This window comes from Drosophila obscura, unplaced genomic scaffold (genome assembly GCF_018151105.1).
Source record: "Drosophila obscura isolate BZ-5 IFL unplaced genomic scaffold, ASM1815110v1 contig_170, whole genome shotgun sequence".
Taxonomy (NCBI): Eukaryota; Metazoa; Arthropoda; class Insecta; order Diptera; family Drosophilidae; genus Drosophila; species Drosophila obscura.
The window spans coordinates 256,767-268,957 of NW_024542758.1; the positions used below are offsets into that span (position 1 = coordinate 256,767).

The 12,191-nt window shown below is 43.1% G+C and overlaps 1 protein-coding gene across 17 annotated transcripts in view; it reads right to left on the reverse strand.

Moving 5' to 3' along the window:
* The window catches only part of LOC111077461 (hemicentin-1), a 145,716-nt gene that overhangs the window by 32,525 nt on the left and 101,000 nt on the right, over nucleotides 1-12,191 (reverse strand). For all 17 annotated transcript variants that reach the window (XM_041592197.1, XM_041592192.1, XM_041592193.1 and 14 more), the window contains one exon: nucleotides 4,519-5,107. In XM_041592197.1, the coding sequence (XP_041448131.1) occupies nucleotides 4,519-4,681 (163 nt within the window). In that variant the 5' untranslated portion in view covers nucleotides 4,682-5,107. The remainder of the gene's footprint in view (nucleotides 1-4,518; nucleotides 5,108-12,191) is intronic.

Sequence of the window (12,191 nt, forward strand, 5' to 3'; positions counted from 1 at the left end):
GTGGCAGTAGGAGACAGGAGAGGAGACACAAGAGGAGACACAGAGACTGTGTAGAGTAGTACGGGTATTATTGGTAGACAGCCTCCCCGAATGACAACTGACTTGATTAGAGTGGAAGACTGGCGACTTCCTAATGGACAGAGTGCTCTCCTACATAACAAATATCCTGAAATAGTACTAGCACGAGTACGGGTAGTAGTACCTGTCCATAGCACAACTTATCCTGTCCCGTCATGGGGCATGGTCTGGCCACAACCTCCAGCACAATTTTGTTTTGGCGTTAATTAGCATTGCCTGATTGCTGCCAGCTGCATGCTGCCAGCCAACAACAACATCCTACAAAACAGCAATATAATCGAAGCGGAATGCCACCAGAATGGGCAACAGGAATAGCATTTGACAACAATTCAATTATCGCATTAATTGATTTGCCTTTTGGTATTTGCCTACCGCGTGCTGCAAGACCACACAGATTTGATGAGAATTTTGGTGAATATAAATCAATAATGGGTATTCCTGATTTTGGCTTTGGAACTAGCCAGGTTAAGAGCGTATCAACGAAAGATGAACTTAATAAAGCCATTGCTATTTGCCACTATCATTCAATTCACTTAAGCAACTCCCCTAACTTAGTTGATTGCCAGCAAAGCAGTTCTTAAAACCCACATCATAAAAACATCCTTCAGTTTAAGGCCATTCAAATTAACATCATTGACAAAATGAGCAGTTGAATGTTGAATGGGGCGGGGCTACGGCTACATTGACTAATTCAAGACACCTGCTTCCCATTTAATACCGTGAAATACACGAAATCCGTATCTCAGACGCGCAATGCGAACAATCAAAGCCGTATCGAAAATTTGTTTACCGAGAGAGATGCGAGACGACACAGACAAAGACACACGCAATAGTAGGACGCGACACATACAAAGGCGTAGGAGTACAATCTCTCTCTCTCTCTCTCGCTCTTTCTCTCTGTGGCATGGGGTTGTATTGGGGATAATGGTGTGTGCTGTGTGCTGTGTGTGTGTGTGGTGGGTCTTCCATGTGTTGCTGATAATGTTTGTGCTGTCAGTTGTTGTTGCTGCTGCTGTTGCTGTTGCACATGACATTCAATTGCCACAAATCAAGATACGGCTATGTGGGGAGAAAGAAAAGCGAGCAAAACGAGCCAAAAGCCACACAGTCTGTCTAAGGGATACGATTTTCGGGCGGGTGGCGGTGGGCACTGGCAGCAAGAAGGATACTCTACTCGTACGCGTACGAGTGCGAGTGAGTGTATGTGTGGGTGGGTGGGTGTATTATAGTACTCTCCCTACCTCGCCTACGCATTCTCTTGGAGGCACGTGCCAAGCGTTGCGTTGCGTTGCGTTGTGGAGACGTCTCCCGATTTTGGCTTTTACAAATGACAAGCCCAGTTTGTGCCACACATTTGAATGCTTTGTGCCTGTCGCTGTGTCGCTGTGTTGTGGTGTGTGGCATGCTGCATTGTATTTTAATGTTCCTGCCGTTGTGTTATCATAAAATAAAATTTGCCGCTGCGTACGATTACTTGTATTCGTTCGTGTTTGCAATGCAGGAGAGGGAAGGAAAGACGAATGGACGGGAAAAGCCCAACATGGGCATGGCATCATGGCATGCAGTTGTGCTTTTGACTTTTAAAATGGGTTTAAATTTAAATGGATTACTGCCCTGGCAGAAGCCACGCCATTCCATGTCATGAGAGGGTTTCAATAGAGATAGGGTTACACAGATACAGATACAGATCTGAGCGGAGTATCAATCCATCCTGTTATCCAAGTCCAATTATATGCCCTCTCCATATAAGCTCGTATAGAAAGGAGGCGGAACAAGCAATGAAATGCTAAAATGAAATGCGTTTCAATGCAATACAAAATAGAGAAAATAATACAACACTCTGACTGTGACTCTGCCTCTATCTCTGCCGATAGATGAGTAAAAATACATGAAATGTTTTTGTTTTGCCATGGCATCCTGTAAATGTTGCACATGCAGCATCCGCCTCGCTTGTGGTGATGGGGGGTAGGGGGGGAATCACTCTGCTGCCTCTGATGAAGCGCAAATGTTTTCTCTTGCTATTATTTATAGACTAATTCATTTTGTGCGGCAATTGAGCAGAGTTTTTCGGCTTCTCTTTTCATTTGAGGTATTGGCCCTATGCCGATTGTATGAAAAATAAACATTGGGCCATAACACGACAGACACACACGTACACTGTACACTGTACACTGTCTGACCCAAGCCATATGTTGTTGTTCGTATTCGCATTCGCATTCGAGATATAGCTAAAAGTTAAATAGCCCGTGCGGACCATAAACTAGGCGAAATGAAAAACTCTAATGAAAGTCATAAAAGTATAAAAGATATACGAGTAAATATATACATACCTACATATATGTATATGCAGATATTTATACACAAAGTGGGGGACAGAAAATTTCATTAAAAAAAAAAAAGCGAAGAAAACGGCGCCAAGTTTGCACATAAAGTTTGTTTTTACGCTAAACGTGTGAAGAATTCGCACCCCTCGAGTGGCTCGAGCCTTTGGGCCAACAACACACAGTACCAGGGCTTAGAATATTTAATGTTTTTCCCGGGGGCTCGCTCGCTCGCTCTTCTTTGGGAGCGTCTATGTACTATAAAAGATGTACTATAATGAAAACTGGAGATCATAAAACATATGCAAATGGCGTGGGAGAAGCAGACCCAGAGCCATTCGCAATTGCAGCTCCGCCAACATTTCTCTTTCCCATGCACCGAACCATGGTAGCCCAAGTCGAGTCGAGTAGAGTCGAGTCGAGTCTCGCAGGTCAGCCGCCTCGAAACAAAGCTGGGAAAATGTTTGTCTCTCTTTCGTGCTATCGTGCTGCGGAAAGCATTCCGTAAATGCATTTCCCATGCACTGGCTGGGAGCAGCAGCAGTCAGCTCAAAAAAGCCAGAAGTTACGCTATAGAAGCAAATAAATGCCTTTGTACAGCGGAACAGAAAGAACAGAAAACAGCAAGAGTAAACCAGCAAACCTCTTGGAATAACTCGGAAGATAAGTTACAATATTTAATTAAATGAAGAAGATCATCATTCAGACGTAATCATTCTGCTTCCTCGGCATACCTTCCAAATCTCTTCTCGGTTTCTCACACACTACTCAGTACTCGAAGAAAAGTACCTGCAGAGTCTCTCAGTTGCTTTATGATCATCTCGCGTGTGCTGCCCAATTCCATCGTCACTTTCTTTTAATATGTTTATTCCGCTTTGCCTATCACACAGTTTCGGTTGTAACAATGCCCCTGAGCGCCCTTGAGCATTGATGCTGTTCTGCCAGCAATTGTTTGGAGTGGTTTTAGTTTCATTTTGTGATTATGGAAATGTCTCTAATGAGATTCAGTAAAATGTGAAAAGAACAAATGGAAAATACCATCATAAAAAACAAAGCAGTAAAATTTGTTGAATATAATAATAAAGAAATTGAATATTTTCTCTCTACCCCAAAAATGGAATTCTCCAAAAGGGGGGTGGGGTGGGAGGGTTAGTTCCATAATAACATTTTCCATGTCCTTGCTCGTTAAAAACTCTGCTCCTTTTTGGCATAACCGTCGAGGCCTTAGTCGCGACAAAATGCAACAACGAGAAAAACTAAAAAAAAAGTTGTAGTTGCACTATGGAAAAATGGGAAAAAGAACAATGGGGAAAAAGGGCTTCAAAGGGATGGATGAGATGCAGTGCTGAAAAGTGAACCGACGCGACGGTTGGCTGGTGGCTGGTGGCTGGTGGCACAGGACGACGACGACCCAGCCAGTAGCCGATGCCAAACAAATGCTAATGAAAAGAGGCAGAAGCAGCGGCAGCAGCAGCAGCAGCAGAAGAAAAAGATCCACAAACACTCAAGAGAGCTCTCTTTTTTATGGCCCTTGCCACTGTTTCCATTTTCTATTTTCCGTTTTCCACTAGTCTGCTAAATTAATAATAGAAAGTAACGAAGGAAAGGCGCTACGAGTGTATAATTAATTAAATAATAAGCTAGCGCCCACCCATGGCGAATATTCCATTCCCTGAATCCGAACGGACTTTTTACTCTTTAAGTTTGCTGTTCATTTAATATGCATGATCTTGTTGTTCGGCAGCAATGTTACAATGCAGCTCGTTACGATTTCATGGACTGCACAAATTTGGGAATCCCCGCAACCAAACCCAAAAAAATCATTTGTAATATTTTCCATTCCCCCGTGCAAGTGCTGCTGCAGCTGCAGCTGCCAGTGCTGCTGCATGTGGCAGCATAATTAAAACTCTGTGTTTTCGCATGTTTCGGCAAATGCCGAAACTATGGACAAAAGTCCATAATGCTGCGTTTTGCAAAAACCAAACTATGCTACGGCAAACGCATAATTAATGCATTAAGAAGAAGCTGCATGCCAAATTGTGGGGCGGTCGCAAGGCTTAATTTATATGTGTTGTTTAGTTGGGCTTATGTAGCCACAGTTTTCAGTATCAGTTCTTACCAAATTGTGCACTGACATGACCCACAAATGCCAGGCAGAGTAGCAGCAGCAGTTGCAGTGGCGTCGTTGGGTGTGATGGGTGTGAGGGGCGTTGAGGCGTGGGCGTTCGACCCGGCGACTTCTTGGGGATGCCGCCGCTATGTGGCGAGCGTCTCAGCAACATGTTTCCAGTGTTACAGACAGTTGTGGCGCCAGTGTTGTTCTGTTGCTGTTGCTGTTGTTGTGTTAGCCGAGAGTATTAAACACCTGCTTACGGATTTGTCCTCACTCACGAGCATTCAATATCTGTGCAGGGGGGCGGAGTGTGGGGGTGGGTGTGTCGGTCGAGTCGAGTCGCTTCTTTCGTTTCACAATTTCTGGTTTCTCCCTTTTGCTGTTTCGATGTCAGTTTTGTATTTCAATTTTCAGCCGCCGCTGCCGCTCGCTTTGGCATTTAGTTGATTTCTTTTTGCGTTTGCTTTTACAATATCATTTCCTTTGTTTCACATTGATTTTTCACTTGTATTTTATTTTATTTTCTTTTTTATTATTTATTTTCTATGATTTTGTTGGTGTCGTATTTCAATCATTGAACATTTAGCACTTGGGTCTGCAAAGAAATCAGAGAAAGAATAATATAAAGATTAATATAAAACAGAGAGCCAAAATCATCTAAAGTTTCCATGGAAATGGAAATAAATGTTCCCATTGGACTATATTTTATTTCTCTTTAAATTCAGCTTAAATAATTATAATGCTTTGCAAATGAATGTTTCGAGTTCTATTTGATGTTCTCATTCCACACACATTCTATCCTTAAAGACATTCGTGCATTGTAATTGAAACCAATTCGCGTTTGAAGCAAGCTCACGTATCCATTACTGATTAAATTTTCCAGTTTCGCGGAACCAGAGGCGGAGCTGATATATTTTGTTATGCTCGCGGATGATTGAATAACAATTTAGAGTGTAAAAAGCCAATTCTAAAGCCAATTAATGTTACCCTTGGGTATTGAAAAGTTAGACGCAACGAAAGCCAACTGCTTTCAACGAAAGATTCTCAATCTCAATTTTGGTTTATTTGATTTTGGCTCGGACACACAAATACACAAAAACAAACAATATTGATGCGATGCTGGTCAAAATCAGGCCAAACATTGTATTAGTTCTTTCCGGCGCAATTTCCTAAAAGTATGCTCCACAATATTTTGTAATTTCTTTCGCTTCTTGTTGTGTTTGTGTTTGTGTTTGTCCAGCAAACTCTTGACTATTGGTGAGGGGGGGATGTGAGGAAAACGGCAACGGCAATGGCGATTTGTGTATTTTCGAGGCCACTCCGATATTGATTCCAATTTGTGGGTGCATGGGGCACAGCGTTGAGGCACAGGCACAGCCCCGAAGGCCATCCCGCCGCCATATGCCCACTGTTTGCTTGCCGTTTGCTCTCTCTGCCAAAAGCGAACGAAGCGGGAAAAATAAATAAATCCCCTAGTATATGTATAGAGCAGGCGGGCGGGACCAACAAACACTGAATAGTATTAACAAATACTAAGCCGAAATTCTGTTTTCCAATGAAAACGTGACTAGATGGGGGCCCCCACTGAAAACCGCATGAAAATATTTATGTATGCCATCGCAAAGATAAATTTATATGTATTTTCCCATATACTCGAATAGATATTGGCATATGTATATGTATAATACTTGACCAATATTTGGCACCCCACTCCACCACACCCCACCCCCCCCCCACTATGCCACATTTTCCACACATTTTGTCTACTCGCCCACATATGTACAGCGCCTGCTCTGGGATAAAATTATATGAGAATGCGTACGAGATCTTTGCTGAACAAGGATATGTTCGGTACTTTATGGATAATTTTCCAAACACCAAAAAGTATATCAACAGAATATATGGGAAAACCTCAATATTCCAAGCCATGGCTCTCTGCACAATTGAATATCGAGAAAATATGAGACAACAACACCGAACTGCGTACGGGAAGGCAGGAAGAAAATCAACTTAATAATCTTAAAGCCATTCAGTTTAAATGGCTGTCAGAATGGACTGCCATCAAGAGGGAGCATCAACAATGTCTAGCTTACTAACTATCAGTCCATTTCCCATGCACAGTATCCCTTATTCCCCCCCATAAGCACCTCCCTTGGGGGCCACAGCCACCTCAAGGATCTGTTTCCGTGCGGACATTCTTGATTGACAGCAGCTTTTTCTGCTGGGAGGCCATTAATCAGCTTAAGCAGCCGGCGCGTGCGAAATTAAAATATGGCCAAAGTGAGGCACCGGAATCGGGAGCTTGATGGCCAAATCAAGTGGCATCAGGTAGCACAATATATATCTTAACAAATACGAGTATATAGCTTTTAGCATACCGAAGATGCTGCCATAGGACTTTTTCTTTTTATGAGGAAAATAAAGTTTGCACTAAACATTCTTTAGGTAAATTTCGTAGCTCCTTTTACGCTTTCCGAGTGTCTAATTTTTGCCACGTAATTTATCTCTTTCTCTCTCTGTGTGCTCGGACACACACACACACAAAGAGGTGTGTGTTTGTTGGTTCATTTATTCTCATCTCTCATCTCATCTACGAGACATTTCTCGTTTTTGCTACCTTTCTCTACCGACCGTTCTTTTTGGATCTCTGCATGCATTGCGTCCGATTCGTGTGGGCCTTGTGGCCATTCAACTGTGAGAGAGACAAAAAACCAACGGGAAAACAACACATAAAAAATTATTCCTGTTTCTTTTCGTTTCTTGGCCCTGGCGACTCGACTTTTTGCTCACACATGAGATATGCGATTATTGTCGGCGTATGCCTTTGTATGCACATAGCAAAATGATCTAAGGAACAAACGCTTACACTGACACATCCTCTCTCACACATCTAGAGTCTTGTACACCGACCGACAATTGTGGGAAATTAGGCAGAAACATAGTTAATGCGATTTTCTTGATGAGATATCGTTTAATGGGCTTTTCTGTTTATATTTGCCGAGTCTCTTGCTTTCACATTTCCTCTCTGACATTAAGCCAGAGTGTCGGAAAGAATATCTACCATACCCGACCATAACTTTTACTCGTCCTCTTTTTATCGATTCGGATGTGGTAAGAGATGAGCTTCGTACGTAAATATATTCGACTAATGTACTCGTAGATTTCTCCACGTTATTCCCAGCACTTGAATGCGATTCCGGGTTACTACTTCAAAGGGAATTTCGTTGGTTCATAAAACCAATTAAAGGCAGTTAAGATATTTGTGTGGGAAGTCTTTCTCCTAGACAGCTTTCTCCCGTAAACGACTCATTAGAGTGGCATAAAATGTCTTGGGAAATCAAACGAGAAAAAAAAGGAAATCCTCTTCCCGGACTTGCTGCAGTGTTTAGCAATTTTTTGCAAGCTTTCAGCTTTTAGTTAATGAATCGCGAATACACAACTTTAACCTGAAACAATAAATATTCTGCGAATTATGCGTATGGAGGAGGTTTTCAACGACTTGTCGACACGTGAGAGCCGCATTAAATAATTTCCAGGTGGCATCATATGCGGGTCGGGTCGGGTCGTTTTCATCATTCACAGGGACGAAAGCGGTTGGGACCTTTCACAATTAAAGTGTTGGAGTGAGGGGGGGAGTGAGAGTGAGAGGCGAGTGAAAATATATCATGACTGGCCACACTTTTCACTGTGTAGTGTGGAAAACGGAGGCTAAACCAAGATTGGATGGACGGACGCCTCTGCCACTTCTCTTCCTCTCTGTGGGCTGCCGTGCAGAGACAAACCCATAAAAATGTCACAATTCATCAACGACGCTAAGTAGTTTCATGTTTTTTGCTTCTTGTTTTTTTTTGTTCTAACGTCATGAGGAGAGTGGCTACAAATTTGTTGAGCTTTTAGCGTGACCTCAGTGAGCTTTTGTTTCCTCTTTTTTTTGGTTTTGTTTTAAGACTCCACTCCTGCATGGGAAAAAGGCCAACAACTTTTCCCCTGAAGCATGCAGCATACGAGTGTCTGTATGTATTTGCCAAGAGTAGATATAATCGTTTGAACTTTAATGGAGCAATGTCCTGACAACGTCATCATCATCATCAGCAGCAGCAGCAGGAGCCACAGAAGCAGCCCCTACCACCAACCATGGAAACTTATTATCAAAACAGCAATCAACAACTTTTAATAATTTTCCATAGATGCCAAAACAGAATGGCGACGCGTCGTTACGCTGCACACTCGTGATGGAAAAAATAAATAATCTTTTTTATCGATGCGTGGACCCACTGCGACTAACTATAAAAAGCGAAAAAATGAAAATGTAAAAAACGCAGGAAACAAATGGGATATGGGAAATGGAATTTGCGGATAAAATTTATACGCTGAATATGTCACAAAAGCTTTTAAACAATTTTCACCCAGCTTTTTTGCTCACTGTGGTACGAGTATCTTGTCTTATTTTCCTCCATTCTATTTTGTATTCTCTCTTTTATTTTAAATGCATTTATATCTATTTTTGTTTTATTCTGGCGAAAAGCTCATGCATTTCAGTTTTTATATTGTTTACGCTATTGGAACTTTTCAGTTCTTGTCGGTTTTTGGTTATTTTTGCGCTCGTTTTGGGGAACTGCGTGTGCGAATCCCACAACAAAGTTGCCTCAGCTCTGCTCTGTGTGGGAGCACGAGTGAGTGTGTCTGGTGGTCTCAACGAGAGACGAGAGACCAGAGACCAGACACCATAGAGAGAAAGAGAGAGAGAGGATAGACATGGCAAAAGTGAAATGGTTATCGCGCTTGTTTGATTTAATTTATTGGCTTAGCGCCATTGTGGCCTGATGTGCAACACTTTACACAACACTTTTTTTCACCCCTCTCCAGCCACGGCTACAGTTGGTGCCACTGCCACTGCTGGTGGTGGCTGGTGGTGTCTGTTGGCCAAAGGGGCAAGGACGATCCCAGTGGAGTGGCTTTTTGGGGATTGGGGGCTGGCGCTGCCGCTGCCCGACAGGCAAGCAGCGTTCGCTTCCAGTCAATCTACTCGGTCTGCCGACTTTATACCCATAGTGGTTGCATGTCGTTGAGTTTTTATATGATTATTCTTTTCATTTTTTCCGCCCGTTTTTTCTCTGTGTTTTCCTTCTCTGATAAGAGCTGCTGATTGCTGGCTTGTCTTGTGGGGAAGCAACTCCGTGTTCGGTTGTGTGTGTGTGAGGTTCGGTGCGGGAAAATGTGTTGTGGTCTTGTGGTTTTGGTCGGACATTGATGACAGAACTCAATTTATTCAAATATTGTATGGTGGTGGTTGCCACCCACAAACTGATTGTCCGGCCCCATTCCTTTCCGCAGAAAAATCTGCTAATAAGAAATTGAAAATGTAATAAATGTACGACATTTCCCGTTTCCCCATCCGCATCTGAGTTCTGGCTTGATGGTGGTTAATTTCCAATTTGTCCCCATAAAACAATGCTCGAAAAGCGCACTTGACAAGGGTTTTGCACCCTGTTTGGCTAACCTTCGTGAGCATTTGAAAACAAAAACATGGCTTTTTTGGGGAAGGAAATATCGCCACAGACTGGCTAACAACTTCAGCCCAAAAATATATTAAATTATAACTTCTGAATACAGAATGGATGCATGAAATCCGTTGGGCAATTGATTTCGCCATAGACTTGGCGATGTTTTATGCTTTACACTGGCCGCTGCTCTCTTCTCTCTTCGCTCGACACACACACACACACACACATTGACATTCACATTTTGTGTCTGAGAAAGCTTCTCCATGTACCCAAATGTCACTCATTGAAGTTTGATTCGGCAGGCCGTAAACACTAAGGAGTCATCAAGAGTCACGCACATTCCATTGGATTCCGGCGGATGAATGGTGCGATGGAGGGGTGTAGGGGGGTGGGGCGGAAAGTGCGAGGCGGCATGTTCCTGCTCCTTTTGACATTTGCTGCCAAAGTTGATATTATTAATTTACAGCTCGCGTACACACAGACAGACGCATGCAAAGGCTCCCACACATGTGTGAGAGGGGGGTCATGCGGGGGCAAGTGCCGCCCTAAAATATGCCGCACGCATTTTCTTGGCTTTCGAATTTTATCGACGAGTTTGCCAACGGACGGAGTCATGTCACGGGGATGGTAGGGGAGCCGGAGAAAGTCACACACTCTGGGGCCATAATCATAAAATCATTTTATTGCGTTGGCAATTTCATTATTTAGGATTTTAATGTAATTTCTCCCCATTGGGGCACTGTAGGAGTCGGAGACGGAGTCGCTGCCGCTTCGCTACTTTTCGGTGGATAGGCAATTGATGGGGCGGCCCGGAGCGGGGCGAGGCGGGGCTGGGTGGAGAATTCTTGATAATTAGCAGCGCGGTCGACAAAAGTTGCAGCGAACAAAGTTCGACGTGGCCCCAAAACAATTTCACTAATTAATTTGCAAAGTATTTTTATTGTGCCGCAATTCTCGAATGTGTGCTTAACCCAACTCTTGCGTGTGTGGCAAGAGGCAACACAAAAAAAAAAGAACAGCGAAAAAAAGGTAACACCAGATAAGGATACACAGGCTAACACTTCCATACGCGTGTGTATGTATAGGTTTCACACAGCCACTCTTACACACCCATAAATGTTGATTAGAATGTAGAATAATAAATTTAACTTGTACTCGTCGTATGACGCGGAACGGTACCCCAGTTGAATGCATGTTTTTGGCTAATTCATCAACCAACAACTTTCGAGTGGCCAACAGCAAAAGAGAACCGCTGGACTTATAAATGTGGTTACTCCTTTGGGATATATACATAGCTCAGATTTGGATCGAATTTCGCTTAGCATTGAAGAAACAAAGAGTTCAATGGGATACCCTTCGGAAGTAAGACTGCAGCTTGGATCAATTTGGACCAGCAGGACTGTTGTCAGTATTTTTGATATTTCTTTAGCTTTGTGTGTCTCCCAAAATCTCTGAAAATACTTTCGATGCCATAGAATAGGACACTGATATTGGCATATCGACTGATGATGATGATGATTAAGTAAGTGTATAGTTTCCCATTTTAATGGCAATTTCCTGGTCCAACTTGATTTACCCTGTGCCATGTGGCTGTCATAAACCATGTTTCGAAAACAAGGGCAAAGCAAGTCATTGTCCTTGGGGGCGAACAAGAGCCCTAGAACAATGCACTTGCAAAATGATATGCAGCTAGCAAAAGAGACTGCAGACAATGCCAAAAACGAAAATATGATGCATGGCTGGGCGGTTAGCGAGTTGTCCCCCCAGTGCCCCCTTGCAGTGCTCGATCCTTTCAGTTTTCTCCCGCTACTGACTGTTTAGTTGGCAAACAACGCTGCACAACGCCTAGATGCAGACTACAAATTCCAGACCAGACATTGGGCAAATAATAAATAGCCAGAGCAGTAGGATGTAGAATGTACATACATACCATACAGAGTAGTGTAGTAGGATGTGCAGCGGGAAAGGAAAAGAAAGGCGGCTGAAGCAAAAACTATTTCCCCTCCGTCAACATCATCATTATGAAGTCTATGACACATGGCTCATATGGGTCTCCAGGAAATGGATGGAGACACGGACACAGACATGGACACCCGGACGCCCGCCCAAACCCCAAATGAAAAATATCGTTTAATGCGGTTTTCTTTGTTGCTGGTGTGGTGGTGCTGGCGGTGG